The sequence below is a fragment of the Thermobia domestica genome, chromosome 13, assembly GCF_964235325.1.
Source record: "Thermobia domestica chromosome 13, izTheDome1.hap1.1, whole genome shotgun sequence".
Classification (NCBI taxonomy): domain Eukaryota; kingdom Metazoa; phylum Arthropoda; class Insecta; order Zygentoma; family Lepismatidae; genus Thermobia; species Thermobia domestica.
The window spans coordinates 93,462,314-93,479,531 of NC_137466.1; the positions used below are offsets into that span (position 1 = coordinate 93,462,314).

A 17,218-nucleotide genomic window follows, 5' to 3' on the forward strand; every position below is an offset into this window, starting at 1 on the left:
TGTATTCGAACTCACATGTCTCTTTTTCTTGTGTAGCTGCGGCTACTTCCTGCTTCGACGGAGGAGGATCAGTCTGAAACACAAAACAATAAAGTATCAAAGTTTCAGAAATAATTAATCGATATAACATTAAAACAAATAGTTTAAATATGTGACGAAGGCTTTGTAAGTAGTTAGATTTTTTTAAAACAAACATATTTTCTAATTTAAATTATAAGATTTTGTAACATTTCTTTGTATTTCACATTTCGAATTTAATACAACTAATATCGATCGATTCCTTACACTACAATACAGTATTCTTAACACATAATTAAAAAAAAACAATACTCTTTACAATATTTATCGGTCAATATCATTTAAGTAAATTATTTATCAACGAATTTCTTTCTTTTAAATCAGGTTTGAAGTATCCAATAATACCTAAAATTCATAGTTATAGAAATAATAATCCTCTTTTGTATTTCATAATATGATAGTCTAATAAAATATTTCTGTGCCACTCCTAGATTGTTTATAAGTGTATTAGATATATGTATAAATGATAGAGACAAAGTATTAGATTAAGTGTATAAATGACAGAGTCAGACAAATTCAAATTCAACAGGTGTCTTATACCATAAGTCTATATAAGAATTACCATTTCTAAATTCAGTCTATACAATTTCTAAATTTCTAAATCAAATCAATAAAATACCTGTTTTCCTCGTTCCCTGCAGCGTAACATTTATATGACAAGTGAATTTCAGTTCTCTGTCATATGCCAATATAATACTTAAATCTTTAATATGTTATCTTTATTGTTATATCATGAATTTGTATTTGGTGACAAAACATTGAATTTTAATAGTGAATGTCACTTATTTAGTTTTTTCACAGTTAATTTCAAGTTATTCTTACTTCAGTAATTTACTGCAGCTAAATCTGTAACATGTAACATGTAATTATTGTATATTATTAACTTTTCTAAAAGGTTCTGTGTAATAGTATTTTTGTATGCATGATTTTTTTCGGGTAAGTCATTGTTAAATAAAGAGAAAATAAGCGCAAGCGGGGGTCTTTGAGATATTTCTTTCCATATTTGACCTTGACTAAATGTAAAATTGTCAGTTTTTACCTTAAAAGTTCTATTTGATAAGTAGTTTTCAAATCGTCTGATATATGACGATATAGTAAGAAGTAATTTATAATCAATAATAGAGTCAAAGACCTTTGACGCATCGATGCATTTAACGTCTACTTTACGAGTAAAGTACACAACAGTAGACTCGCAAGAAACATAATGGTTTATTATTGCGGAAACAAAAGCACGCCAATTCATTTAACTAATTTTCAGCCATAGCATCTAAGAAAATTTAATTGCTGCTGCTACTTCCGTAAGATCCATATATTATTCTTCCACTTTCTTTGACTACCCAAAAGTACTTTGTTAAGCATACGTTTCGGAACTAAAAGTACTTTTAAAAATCCATGAGTATTTTCCAAGGAAATAAACAACAATAATAATAAAATACAAAGCTAATCACATTCATAGAAATAAATATACATATATATAGAACAAATTTATTGTAATTCAATCTTTTATTAGCGGGAGGGTATAAATTAATCTGGTTTCGCCTTTGTATACGTCGTTTTTTTAAACACAAAGAATGTCCGAAACCAATTAATACTTTAAGATTATTTCGAGGTACTGTTATTTATTTTCTCTTTTGTTTCTCGTTCTATTCAGCATCAAAATTCTGCATATAATATTCCATTTTGTGATGTAATTTTCAGAATTTCTTTTGTCTCTGTTCTGTCTGTGAATAACCAAACTGTATTACAAATGTAATTAATAGCGCAGTATTTTGGTAATTGAGCTCGAAAAGATATTAAGTATATTCAGATCCATCTTGAGTTTGCATTATAAATAAAGAAGAGAAATAGTGTGTTTCAGATTATTAGAATATAAACATTATTTACTGTTAGCACTATCAAATTAAGAGAGTGGGAATTTAAACAATACTTAAATCAAATTGAGTATCAGATCAGGCTGAAGAGAAGACCAATTACAAAAGCAAATCTAATCAACGAAGTTGTACTTTATGCAGAGCCGGATCTCGAATCCTGCGAACTACGCGTTTGCAGGAGGCGCCAGTTGAAGAGGACGCCAAACTGGAAAATGAATTTTGTGTTTTAAATGTGAATATTTAGTACAGAAAATGTTATGATGACAAATTTTCCAAATACCTTCAAATAAATATTGCACAGACTGAGATGCAGATAAAATGCATCAAAAGGACAATAAAGTCGATACTTTGCGCGATTGGATGTAAAATACCCCATTACAATTAAAATGGAGTCGTACATCAATGGCGTCAATGCAGCACTTACAAGTGATGCTAGTTTGAGGAAAATTTCCCGTGGCGGAGGGAGATTTACGAAAGATTTTTTAAAGAGGAAAAGGGAGATTTTACGATTATGAGATAAAATGTAGGGAAATTTGGTTTATAATGTATGTTATATAAAGTACTATGGCACTACGACTAAAGAGAGCTGCATTCTTTTTGCAATCCCACCATATGCTCAAAATACAAATATAACAGAGTCTTAATTCTTCTCCCAACAATTCTTCCGCTATCTCGCTAGAGAATATCATTGCCATATATGTCTTTGAAATGGGAATGGATCAACAAACAGAATGAAGTTAACTGCACGTGTTGCTTATGGATTGGGTGGCATTATCACAGTAGAAAGAAATGTCTTCAAGGGGGACCTTGTCATAAACAGTGTCCTCGCATGGTGCTTCGGTTCAATGAACACAGTTAAGGGTTGAGAAAGGAAATGCACATAAATGAAATGAAGCGTAAATGAAATGCACATTATCGAAGTTCAAACGACTAGGCTTTTGTTGTCCATTGGTCCAGGGAGGGGGCGAATATTAAGAAAAGACAGGCTGTACAAATGGAGTTTTTGATCATTTCTGAGGGAAATTTTAACTTACCGGTAAGTTTCTAATATCAGTGACTCACAATCTCTGTACACTGCTTAATGCTTACTTTGTTAATGTCTATTAGTCCATTTGTCATCATAATCGTTTTCGTTCCGTTTTTTAAAAATAATGATGTGTGTTTTCACTTTTCAATAGTATTTTGTTTTTCATGTTTAAATAGTACTCTGTAATAATAATGGCCAACAATTAAAAAAAAAGATGAGCTTTCTATCGGAAAAGAAAGTTACGAGGCTTGAAAGAAGATGAGAGGCAAGCGAAAGCTCTAAAAAAAATCTATCGATTTCTGGACAAAATTTCGAAAGTGGCTATCATACTAATGTTGAGGTGAGGGAGTTGTCAATACCAGTTACTATTAACGAAGTGTTTGCAAGTCGACAAACTTTTGAAACTAAAAATTTATTTTACTTCATTGCAGTAATTTAATTGTTAAATTAAAGTGGAATTCATAGGGCCTCTTCGGTTACAGGTCTGAGTTAAATTTAATGCATTTCAAAATGTTTGAATACAATTAGTTTTCACGCAGTATATGCGTATATAACTCGAAAGGGTAACTGTAATCGAAGTACAAAATGTAATTGAACGGTCATTAGGAATATAAGTAACACATTTTTTTTTTTTTTAAGAAATCTCACCGTCGATCACTGCAGCGTATACCTATGCTCGTTGTATTATAACAGTGTAACCATCATTATCAATCCATTCTCTCGTATTAAATTTAGATGGAGCGATATTTTAATTTCAGGGAGCAAATACACAAAATTAGTTGAGTTTTGTAGGCTACTGCGAACAATTTTGCATTTTGTACGTGACTTTGGTCATCGGACCCAAAAGAGAAATCTTAAAAAAGAGCCACTGCTTGTGTTTATGTTGTGTTCACTCATTGCCTGATTTCGAACGTCTATGTTGGAAAGCGACATGAAAGGACTGAATTGTTTTGTCGACCTAAGGGGCTCTGAAAAGAACTTTTGCGTTGAGGACCTGATTTTGAAGTTCCGCCACTTGATCGAAGGCAAATTAAATATCGATTAAGGCACATACTTTTGTCATTTGTTGTGTATTAAACAAGTTCAGCTAAAATTAATAAAGAGTTGCTTGAGATCAACTATATCTCAGGAACGATTAAATGGACTAGCTTTGATCACCATTGAAAATGACATACTCAATGAAATGGATACGGATGAAATAATGAGATTATGCCAAATCGAAAGCTAGAAAAGGGTCTTATAACATGAACATTTTAGTAACGAAGAAAGCGAGAAATTATGCTAATTACCACAATCGTATCACTAGAAAATACTAGGTGAATATGTTTTTAATGAAGCATAAGAGCTCTTGTTTGTCGAAATGAAACCTGTATCACTGTTAAAAGTGAAGCTCATGAGTTTTATTCTGTTTCTACTTTTATGTTTCAATTGTACTTGTCAAAATACATCTTAGGTATATATATATCTTACTATTAGTTGTGTCTTGTGCTTATTTAATAAAAATGCTATTAAGTATTAAAATTGGAACCTTGTTCAGTATTCATCCACAGTCAATTAGTTATAATTTCCCCATTTTTCGTTAATATTTATAGGGAGACTAAAGATAATGAAGAAATTTGCAATTGTAACAATTATATGATGAAGTTTTGTTCATTACAACTTTTTACTCTTCTATTATCGGTGGGGGCGCCGAAATATTGTTTGCTTACACTTAAGAAATGTCTAGAACCGGTCCTGACTTTATGTAATTTTTCTAACTACCTCGAAATACATATAATATATTTTGTCTTGCAAACAAATCTTCGCCTCTGGATTCAAGTCTAATTCCAAGTGAAATATTTTTTTTTCATCCTGCTATTATGGCATAACTTTACTCTACTAAAACTACATTTTTCTATCCATATATATATATATATATATATATATATATATATATATATATATATATATATATATATATATATATATATATATATATATGTAAAAATGACTTGTGAAAATGTAAAATGTATATTTTTGTAGGCTTCTTAGCATTTCAATTTCGCAACATAAATTGATGGAATTACTAATACAAGAAGGTAGTATTTTAGAAACAATCGTTGAAAAATGGTTATACATTGAATAGTTGGAAATTTGCTATTTGTCGATATTCATTTAATCTTTGAATGATGTAAAATTTTAAGTGAATAATACCATACCTTTAAATAACAACTCACTGTCAGTACAATCTTAACTTTCATTTCTTTTGTTTAAAGTGGTAGGTGAGTAGTGAAATGTTTAATGCCGTTTATGTCAAAGTGCAACTTCCATCGGGTGGGGATGAAGAGTAGTGTGAAAAGTGTATGAAACTAATCGAAAATGACCGATAGCCTTAATAGTGTCCAATCCATAGTTTATGTCGTCGCTAAAAAGAATAGTGATTACTCCTGATGGCGCTTAACACCATATACATTCCCTACCGGCATGAAGATGGAAAGGGGTGAAAAATAAAATATCCAAAATGGCAGTAATCAGTGTCAGCTGGCCTGGGAATTGATAGGGGTGACAATTTCAAAGGCGTTGCCATTCACTTTTTTTTACTTCACCCATTTCTTTATTTTTAAATCGCATAAAACTTATTCTTCCCGTTCATATCAACTAGCTTGAGAATGGACATGGATGGCAACGCCGAAGGCATCGCTCTTTCCTACTTATATTTAAACATAAGTTAAGCAACAAAGAGCATGTCAACTGGTCCAGAAATTGACAAAGACAACGCCGAAGTTTATTTAGTTCACTAATAGGTTTAGTTCACATTCAAACTGCATAATCTTAAATATAAACAAACTATTTGCTGAGCAAAACAATATATTCACATAAAAAACTACATACATGTTACAGTTTCGCCAAATAACACTTCGGCTTCATCAGATACTCTGAGATAAACGAGAAATGTACAGTCTTATATAGAAACAAGAGCTGAGACATCTTGCTTCTGATTGGCTCCTAGCAGCAGCCAATCCCCTTCAAGTATTCTGATTTGTATATTCCTATACCGAAGTTTTCTATCTGTTGTCAATAACACACACAAGAATGACAATCTTAGCACAACTAATCTAAACTAACAATTAATTAACATAAATAATTAAATAATTATATAAATATATACAATACACATAAATAAATATATATAAATAAACATACAATTACGCATACACTTAAAATAACGATAGATACACATATGTACACATATACACATACACAATTACATATATTTATATCTTATTTATCTATATAATAAATAAATATACAATTAGATACACACACACACACACGCATATATATATATATATATATATATATATATATATATATATATATATATATATATATATATATATATATATAGATAGATAGATAGATATAGATAGATAGATAGATAGATAGATAGATAGATAGATAGATAGATAGATAGATAGATAGATAGATAACTAATATTGACTAATAAATATATAAACACGTGTAAGGTAATCAATATATATAAAACACCATAATAGATATGTGTATTCAAATCTTATACTTTAAGCTTTTTTAACCATCTATTCCACTGTTGGTCGATGATAAGTCCTGAGTTCCAGTTCATTGCTTTATTACCCTCCATTTCTATAAATCGTGCCTCCTTCCATTTCCTAACTATGCTTCTTTCTTCTTGGCCTAGAATTTTTACTTCATTCCAATTAACTGAATGTCCCGTGTCCCTTACGTGTTTGTAGACCGCATTTTTGTCCCTCTCCAACTTAACATCATTCTTATGTTGTTTTATACGTTCTCTTAGTCTCTTTTCAGTTTCCACAATATAACACATATCGCATTCGCTGCACTGAATTTTATAAATCACTCATTTTTTCTCCATCATTACCCCTTGCTCTTCTTCTCTCTTCTTCCTTCTTTTTTCCCTTATTACTTCCAGTAGCCTCTTGCTCCCTTTTCTGTAAGTTGAGATGCCCCCATTTTCTTAAGCATTCTTTTAATGATTTCTATTTCTTCTCCCAAACTTTCTATCCCCCATCACATTTTTCTTCTTTCTTCTATTCCTCCTTCACTTTGCTCTCCTTCTTGGCTTCTTTCTTCTGTTACTTCGTTTTTGTTCTACCGTCTCCTTTTGTATTTTAGCCTCTTTCTATCGTATCCATTATTCTCAAGCTGCTTATGGAATGACTGCATAGTCTGTTCCGCCTTGTCTCTTTCACTGCTTATTTGCATAATTCTATTCATCATGTTAATGATGAAATTCCTCTTGGTCGAGCGATCTACATCACTTCTGGCGTGGTAATAGTTTCCGGACGCGCAACTTTTTTGATACCATTCTGTGTATATCACTCCTTGTTTCCTCCTTATTCTCATATCCAGGAAAACTATAGCCTCTTCCTCTTCTACCTCTAGCTCCAGTTGTATGCCTTTCTCTGTATCCTCAATTTCTTTTACAAACTTTTCCAATTGCCTTATAGTTCCTTTCCAAATCCCCAAGCAATCGTCAATATATCTAGCGAAAAACACTAATTTGTCACTTCCTTTCATCTTTACTTTCTTCTCCCAGTCGTTCATAGTAATTTCTGCTAGCACTGGACTCAACCTGGAACCTATGCTTAGTCCTTCCTTGATTTTCACTAACTTATCACCTACAACACAGTAACTGTTATCCTATATAGTCTTCAGAGCCTCCTTCAGACCTTCTCCCCTCCAACCATTGAACTTCCTATCCTTCATCAATTCAGTGATTACTTTAACAATGTTGTTCCTTCTTAGACTTGGAAACATAGCCTTCACAATAGAAGAAAGAACAAAAATGTGGTGGGGGATAGAAAGTTTGGGAGAAGAAATAGAAATCATTAAAAGAATGCTTAAGAAGATGGGGAGCATCTCAACTTACAGAAAAGGGAGCAAGTGGCTACTGTAAGTAATAAGGGAAATAAGAAGGAAGAAGAGAGAAGAAGAGCAAGGGATAATGATGGAGAAAAAAGGAGTGATTTATACAATTCAGGGCAGCGAGTGTAATATGTGTTATATTGGGAAAACTGGAAAGAGACTACGAGAGCGTATAAAACAACATAAGGATGATGTTAAGTTGGAGAGGGACATAAATGCGGTCTACAAATATGTAAAGGACACGGGACATTCAGTTAATTGGAATGAAGTAAAAATTCTAGGCCAAGAAGAAAGAAGCATAGTTAGGAAATGGAAGGAGGCACGATTTATAGAAATGGAGGGTAATAAAGCAATAAACTGGAATTCAGGAGGACTGATCATCGACCAACAGTGGAATAGATTATTAAAAAAGCTTAAAGCATAAGATTTGAATACACATATCTATTATGGTTGTTGTATATATATATATATTGATTGCCTTACACGTGTTTATGTATTTATTAGTCAATATTAGTTATCTATCTATCTATCTATCTATCTATCTATCTATCTATCTATCTATCTATCTATCTATATATATATATATATATATATATATATATATATATATATATATGTGTGTGTGTGTGTGTGTGTGTGTGTGTGTGTGTGTAATTGTATATTTATATATAGATATATGTAGTTGTATATGTATATGTGTATATATGTGTATATGTCGTTATTTTAAGTGTATACGTAATTGTATGTTTATCTGTTTATTTATATATATTTATTTATGTGTATTGTATATATTTATATAATTATTTAATTATTTATGTTAATTAATTGTTAGTTTAGATTAGTTGTGCTAAGATCGTCATTTTTGTGTGTGTTATTGACAACAGATAGAAAGCCTCGGTATAGGAATATACAAATCAGAATACTTGAAGGGGATTGGCTGCTGCTAGGGACCAATCAGAAGCAAGATGTCTCAGCTCTTGTTTGTATATAAGACTATACATTTCTCGTTTATCTCAGAGTGTCTGATGAAGCCGAAGTGTTGGCGAAACTGTAACCCGTATGTAGTTTTTTTTATGTGAATATATTGTTTTGCTCAGCAAATTGTTTTTGTTTAAGTGCATAAACTATATTGTTTACGTGCGCGTGAGCTGATCTGAGAATGGATAGAAGTAGCTACGCCAAAGGCGTTACTCTTCAGCTTTTCATCATTTCTTTCTTTCTTTCTTTTTTTCCCAAATGTATAAACTTTATTGTTGATGTCAGCCCGCTGTCCTGAGAACGAACACGGACAGAAACGGCATTACTCTTCGTTATTTATCTTACTAACCCCTTTACTTTCAATGGGAGATTAGGAAGATGTGTTAAGTGCGTGAGTAGGTACTGGCTCATGGGAATATGAAAACAGATTGAAAGAAGAAAAAATTGTATTCACTGTGCTTTATTAGGTAGTGTATATACGAACCTTGGTTTATATGACTTTTTGTAGGATTATATTAAGTTTTTCGTTAATATTACCTAAATTTTATGTATGTGTTTATATCGATGTCATTTTTAGTGAAAATCGGATTCGGTATTAAAGTACGTGTCTAGTTGTATATTTTGATAATGATTTGTTTGCGGTATGGATATATAATTTATTATATATGAGAATATTTATGTGTAGTTAGGCCTATCTAATAAGCCTGACACTTTATGCAAAATTTTGTTAAAACTATCGATATAATTTTAGAACTGGGGGTCCAAAATCAGGTAAAAAAAAAAAAGCACCATGTTTACAGAAGAAATGAGTTGGAACGGGCATTGGACTTTATAGTTCAGAGACTTTGACATTATGGAAGTTAAAGAGGAAATATTTAGAAAGCTTCGAAATGTGGTGTTGGAGGAAGATGGAGAAGATAAAATGAACATAAAGAGTAGCAAACGAAGATGTTTTAAAACGGATAGGAAAGAAGAGGACGTTTCTATCCAGCATCTTTCTTAGCAAGGCAAATTGGATTGGACACATCTTGCGAAGAAATTATCTCCTTCATACCACCATAGAAGGAAAGATGGAAGGAAAGCGAGGAATAGGGAGAAGAACACAACTGATCGATGACTTAAAAAAATAGAACAAAATATTGGAAGTTAAAAGAGGAAGCTGACAATCGAGAAATATGGAAGAAACATTTCAAGACCCAACTGAAAATTAAGAAGAAGAAAAATGAAAACCTCATTAGTCCCAGGTCCTCCCAATAGGCAGAATACTTAATAATAATAATAATAATAATAATAATAATAATAATAATAATAATAATAATAATAATAATAATAATAATAATAATAATAATAATAATAATCCGGGTAATTACTAAGTACTAACATAATGTAACAGAACCTAACCTAATCTAACCTAACCTAGCCTAAACCATCAAAAACAGAAAATATACGAAGAAAGTACGAATTTTAAGCAAAGGATTCTGGCCCCCAAATCCAATAATCCTAACCTAACTAAAATAAACTAACTTAAACTAACCTAAACTGACCTAATCTAACCTAAACCATCAAAGAATACAGAAAATATAGCAAGAAAGCACGAAATTTAAGTAAAATATTCTTCCCCTCCCCAGTTCAAAAGTATGCCAAACTACCTACTGCAGCACCTACAACAAAATGGATACACGTAACAATAAGGTCTCTTCTTCGTAACTACTTCTAGATATTTTATCCTTGGTCTTCCTCTTCCTGGCTTTCCTTCTGTCTTTCCCTCTGGCAGCACAGTGATCCAATCCGAGTGCTGAATAAAATGGCCAAACATGCTGTTTCTTCTTTTTCCTATTACCTTCATGATCTGTCGTCCTTCATTAGCTTCCTTTAGTACGTCTTCATTCCTTTTCCTTTCAGTCCATGATATGCGCAGCATTCTGCGCCAACACCACATTTCAAATGCTTCCAGCTTGGATACTAGACAAGACATAGAACCATGAAATTCCATATAAATATTCCCCATGCATCCTAAGTGAAAGAAAGGGTTTTCAGAAATATAAATCCTAACGATGAATATGGGTGTCTTTAATTATTTTTTGCAGTTGAACCCTGAAAATTTGTATAAGTATCATCCTTGCATTCTAGGCTGCAGATTAGACGAGATTTTCCAAATTAAACTCTTAAGATGGTACTGGAAGTTGCTTTTTTTCCCCGCCAATCTCCGAAACTATTGACCGCAGAACCATGAAATTATATTTGTGCTATTCAGTTGTATTTAATGTCGGAGACAAAGAGGAATGAAACACAGTCAGGGAAAGAGATTAATAATATATTATCCGCAGTAACACTGGAGGGGAGGTAAACTAATAAGTAATATATGTTTGTTCTCACGTAAATGTATTCGTGGATTACATTGGAATTATAACTGTGATATTCATGAGCGATTCTAGTTGCTAAGACATACTTTTGCTGTAAGTGCAACATGATAGAAAAAACATAAAATTATACTGATTCATAAGTGTGGCGGCAGCCCTGTTGGATCGACCGCCATATTAGATGAAGCAAGCGTGAGATAGGGAAGGATTTTCAATATGTTGTTACATTTACTTTAAGGGATTCATGTTCTTATGCAAAATTTCAGAAATTCAACAATTATGTCTGGGTTTGGCTTAAAATTATGCCAGGTATATTGGACTATTACCAATACATATGAATATATATATATATATATATATATATATATATATATATATATATATATATATATATATATATATATATATATAAGGTGTTTCAAAACAACACCGACAACGTTTGGGAGGTGATTCCTGACATCAAGATAAGATAAAAACTATAGACCAATCTGGGTACACAAATGCTTCCTTTCGGAGTTATAGGCTGCCGAAAACATGAAAAAATGAATGTTAAAGGTCAATAGCTCCAATACCATAAGACCTATCGCAGCCGGGTCAAGAGTTCGTTGAGGAACTAGTTTGTGCCCTATCCAAATATCCATGTTTCAGAATCCTGCGGTATTTTCGTAACAAATTTTATAGAGGTAGTTGGTGAGTACTTCAAATTATATGCCCGTAGCAAAACTGCCTCTATAACAATGGTTGTGGAGTACCTCAGAATTCTGAAACATGTATTTTTGGATAGAACAACTATTAGTTCCTAAGTGAAGTCTTGGACCGACTACGGTAATTCCCATAGTTTTGGAGCTACGGGCCTTTAAATTCACTTTTTCATGTTTTCGGCAACCTATAACTCCGAAAGGAAGCATTTGTGCACCAAGTTGGTCTATACTTTTCGTCTTATCTTGGTGTCAGGAATCACCTCCCAAACATTGTCGGTGTTGTTTTGAAACACCCTGTATATATACAGTCATGTCTATTAAACGGAAAAATTCTTTTTATCCATTTATATCTTTTGTTTTATAATCTGACAACTGTATGCTTACCCGGGAATAATCTCAATTGTATGCAAAACAAAATTACAATTAGAATTACAAGATAACCTCTCACTTTTTTCTCCCCTTACTCGACTGCAGAGCTGAATTCGAGAAAATAAAATTTCTGTGTACAGGTACTAGAAATAGACTCAATATTAATACAGTGAAAGCAGAATTTTCAATGTACAACTTTATGAACAAATAGTATGATGAATCTGAAGCAGTATGCTTGTTTGCTACAAAGTATAGGAAGTTTGCTACAAAGTATGTGACCTACTCTCTTTCTGTGAGTCACAACTACATACAAATTTCTCTTTATATTATTTTTGTCATTCTCTAAAAATAAGTTATATATGCTGTGATAGAGTTACTGTAAATAAACTTCAAAACACGAGTAGGAAATCGTGGAACATTTTAGTGATGAAGGATAAAAGTGTCCTTTTTTATTTTAGAAATCCTACTCAAAGAGACATGTTTTGGATATTCTTCTAAGCTTACTTAAGGACTATTAAAGTCCAACTAGAGTTCCCTACACCAGTCCGAGTTTCTCATATGAACAATATGTTTTAATCTAACAACTAGAGCTACATCCGACTATGTGTAGCTATGTATGTATACTATGTAGTTCGGTGTTAAGTATTGTGATTTTCTCTATTCACTTGTTTGTTTGTCTCATTGTCTTAGAAGAGAAACTTTCTGAACACTTAGTTTGTGTTCATCTTGTATTAACGATCAATTCTCGCATTCATAGAGTATTACAGGTAATATGCTCTTAGAGGTAGATTTTCAGTTTTTACCATCTTAGTGTTAGTCGAGCCAAAAAGAATGTGTTGTCATGTAGTATTAAGTGTTATATCGCCATTATTCTTCTTTTAAGTTTCTTCGTTAACTTCATTCTTATTAAGGGCCCGCGTTGGTTCAGTGGTAGAACGTTCATCTCTAGTGCATGGGGTCCCGGTTTCAAACCATGCTCCCACCAAGTGAACTTTGTGGTGGACATACACCGTGTGCATTGGTTTCCTCGGGGTTCTCCCGTTTCCTTCCACTTTCTTCATTCCACCATTTCATTCATTTCTCATCATCAGCGTCTCCTTTAGCCTAGGCGACATAACCATGGGACGTAAATCTTAAAGATTTCATTTCATTTTTCATTCTTATTAATATTACTCCATTTAAATACTTAAATCTATTCATTTCCTCTACTTTGCTACCATCGTTACAATGTTTCCGTCATCCTGATTAGCGTGGTTTCTACTTGTGTCCTCTTCACGTTTACTTCCTTTACATACTGTTAGAACAAAATATTGACAAACCTTCCACCATCCCATGTGTGAAATATACGTCATTCGCGTGCTCTAGTAACTAGTTACGATCAATCAGTATTACTCACTTCTTCTTCTATCCGTGTGCGGGGGTTTTCTCGGGATTCTCCCTGTTTCCTCCCACTTTCTTCATTCCACCATTTCATTCATTTCTCCTTTAGCCTAGCCGGCATAACCGTGGGACGTAAAACTTAAAGCTCTCATTTCACATTTTCCCTTCTCCTTCTTCTTCTTCTCTATATAATGCTCCATTTCGGAAGTTCTAGATAATATAGTGTCTAATAAGTTGGTTAATAAATTTATTATTAATGTTAATAAAAGTTATATATACAGACATAGGAAATGTAGAATGTTGTAAGAAAAAGAAAAGAAAAAGAAACTATATATATTCGTAAAAGTGAGGGAAATGTTTAGATCAGGAAGGAAAAAATAGCTTAAAGTCGGAAATGTGGGTCGAAACGATGGTGTTCACAAAGTTAAAGAAACCTTGTTATCCAGCACATCTTTCGCCCTTTACTAGATTTTTGCGAAAAACACTGGACTGTGATAAGGAGCATCCTGGGAGTGTGACCTTATTATTATTATTATTATTATTATTATTATTATTATTATTATTATTATTATTATTATTATTATTATTATTATATTTTGAGTCCTCAATTTAGATGAGGATGATATTGTCTTCTGCTTTGTGAATAGTATGATGTAGTCAATTTCTTGGAATGTTCAGTTAAATCTATGTCCGTATATTTTTATTGGAAACTGTTATCTTGGAACAATGACATTTGTGCATCCGTTTGTTAAACAGTTACCGCAATCTCTACTGTTTCTTGAAAGTGAGTTCTTTCACGATATTAATTGGTGTCTGACAATTTCACTGTTGATGCCTAAAACTAACTGGTCTCTACAGGGGTGGTCCAAATTTTGTTCAAAATTATAAAACCATGTTTGTTCTTGTAGAAGTAAAACAAATTGCATGACCGACTAATGTTTGTTTTGCTTCAGTCAATGGAACTTATCGCGTTCGCCTATTTCATTAGTTTTCTTTGCATAATCTCTTTAGATCTTCAAATGATTTAGAAGATGGAAGTGAAGACCATGGCAAATTTCGTACCAATAGCAGATAAACATTTTACTACTTTCTTTTCGTTGCGAATATTGGGAAGCTACCCTGAAACGATCAAACATTTCCTAATATACCTGAGTGTTCTCAAAATCCACATCAAATGATTAAAAACTTAAAGTGGTTGACATCTTTGCAACACATTAGGAGCGAAATTATACACAACCAGCTAAGCGCAAGTTTATAGCAGTCATAAGCCACATGTTTCAGCATATTTATGTACAGTTGTGGGCATTTCTGCTGTATCACCGGACCACACGAAAACAAAAGAACAAAAAAATGCACTAAATTAGTTTAGATTAGGTTAAGTCACCATATTCCTGAAATACCCTTCGTAGCAGCTTTCTGTCACTTACATTCAATGCATGTACCCTTTTTCCACACTGAAAATGCATACCTATTCTTTTCTGTAGTTTTAATTCGTTTCCACCTACGACAAAGTGCTCACCTGCTCAGTAGACCGTGCATTTTATACAATTTCAATAATTGACGCTCGTTATTTTTGTATAATTCGATAAAACTCAAACACAATATGTCACAACGTTGACATACACGCGCGAATTTCCAGACTGCCTTTCCCGTCATTAAATCGTAACACCCCCGTACCTCTACGTCAAATAGTTCCTTTCGCCTCCACATACAATGCCGCTTACAACATCAAAAGCGACCAGCAACAACAACCACTTTCTTTACTTCAACTTTTTCCTTCAACTGACTTTCACTCACTCTTCCTCACAAACCAAAATAAATTCTCCTATTTACCCATGTAAATTTCCTAAAATTGGTCCGACGATATACAGCAGTTAATCCCATATGCATTTCAAACCATAACTAACTTATTTATTTTCTTCCCAGAGATTATCGTCACAAGAACAATGAAATACTAAAGACATTCTACCACAACAAGGCCATATACAACATTCAATTATTTAAAAATCAACAACAAAAAACTAATGCTTCTTCCTCTTTTATATTAGAACTCGGATTGCTACAACAACTATCCCATTTTCTGCCCCACAACAGATAGTTTACTAGAGAAAGGAAATTGAACGTCCTAATTTTATCGAAAACACTCCAACGATTTGTTCATATTTTATCAATGAATGTTTTATTTATATCAAATGAATAGCTCTATTATAGTCTATGGAATAACTTGTCTCTAGGGAAAATCAAGAATAGTTTATTTCTGAAGAAGAGTTTTCCTTACATAGCTTTGCCACTAATGGCTGGGAAATTTTTGACTAATGTATTACGAGCCTTGGAACACCCTGTATAATATCTGCCTTAAGAAGATAGTTTGTTTAAAATGAACGAATATGTTGTGTAAATTATTATTATTATTTTGTCGACATCTTTGACAAATTATATTTTTATTAGTTTTAGAATATTGTTTTCAGTTTGTCATATCATTTACGTGTGGATGTATTATTATCTTATTTTTGTGTATTTTCCATTAATATTAGGTTATTATACTATTTTTGGGTGTGTTTTTATCATTTTCCATCGTTTTTGTGCTATTTTTTGTGGGAAAATCGAAACAAGAAGTCATCTTAACAAATGTTAAAAATTTAATTTTCGAAAATTCTTGTAAAATTTATTTTCTTATGATTGGCCATTTTATCTTGTAACTAAAATTGTTAGATACTTGTCGGATAGTAACTAGCATTCAAATTTTCTTGAACTTCTACCAACAATGATTATAAAAACTTCACTCTTTTTCCTCAGAATTGTAAGGTTTGTATAGCATACATTCTTAAAAAAATATTCCAATAAATTGGCACACGTTTAATCATTTTTTTCTTTTAAAGTAATTAAACGTAACTTTTATCTTTGAATTTTTTATTCTATTTATTTTATTTAAGATGTCTGTGTAATATGTGTGAAGCATAAAAGAGGGGTAACATGACTTCATTGTTTACATATAATAGTAGGTGCAGTTAAATTTCATTGGGTGCATAGACAATTTTTATTTTTATTATTATTATTATTATTATTATTATTATTATTATTATTATTATTATTATTATTATTATTATTATTATTATTATTATTATTATTGTGTGTGTGTGTGTGTGTGTGTGTGTAACTGGTGATAGATACAACTGATCCAATTCAAAATTTCAGATGCCGATTCTTTCGTACTTTTGTTTGTTTATTTTTGTTGCGCAATCTTTATCACAATTTCCTTTGTCGAGCTTTAGTTTTAGTCTTGGATTTTTTTTCAGTAAGGCTACATACCTTTTAGTTTTCGGTAATCATCTGTTCCGTTTCAACTGAGAGGTTAGTATCTTATGCTTGTAGTCTGGCGTTTGCAACCTTCTCCACGGAGGGTTACAGACAACAGACTTCAAACCTTGATGTTGGAGTCTGAGTTGTTACGAAAGATGTTCTAAAAACTTCCTTGGGTTAAATTTGAGTTCTGTTTTGCGGGAACAGATGGGTGCACAAATGTATAACTGATTGCTAAATGCACGTCTG

General features: G+C 32.3%; 1 protein-coding gene across 1 annotated transcript in view; it reads right to left on the reverse strand.

Moving 5' to 3' along the window:
• mas (trypsin-like serine protease domain-containing protein masquerade) overlaps positions 1–17,218 on the reverse strand; it is a 123,957-nt gene that overhangs the window by 35,373 nt on the left and 71,366 nt on the right. The window contains exon 3 of the mRNA XM_081736100.1: positions 16–73. Within this exon, the coding sequence (XP_081592226.1) occupies positions 16–73 (58 nt within the window). The remainder of the gene's footprint in view (positions 1–15; positions 74–17,218) is intronic.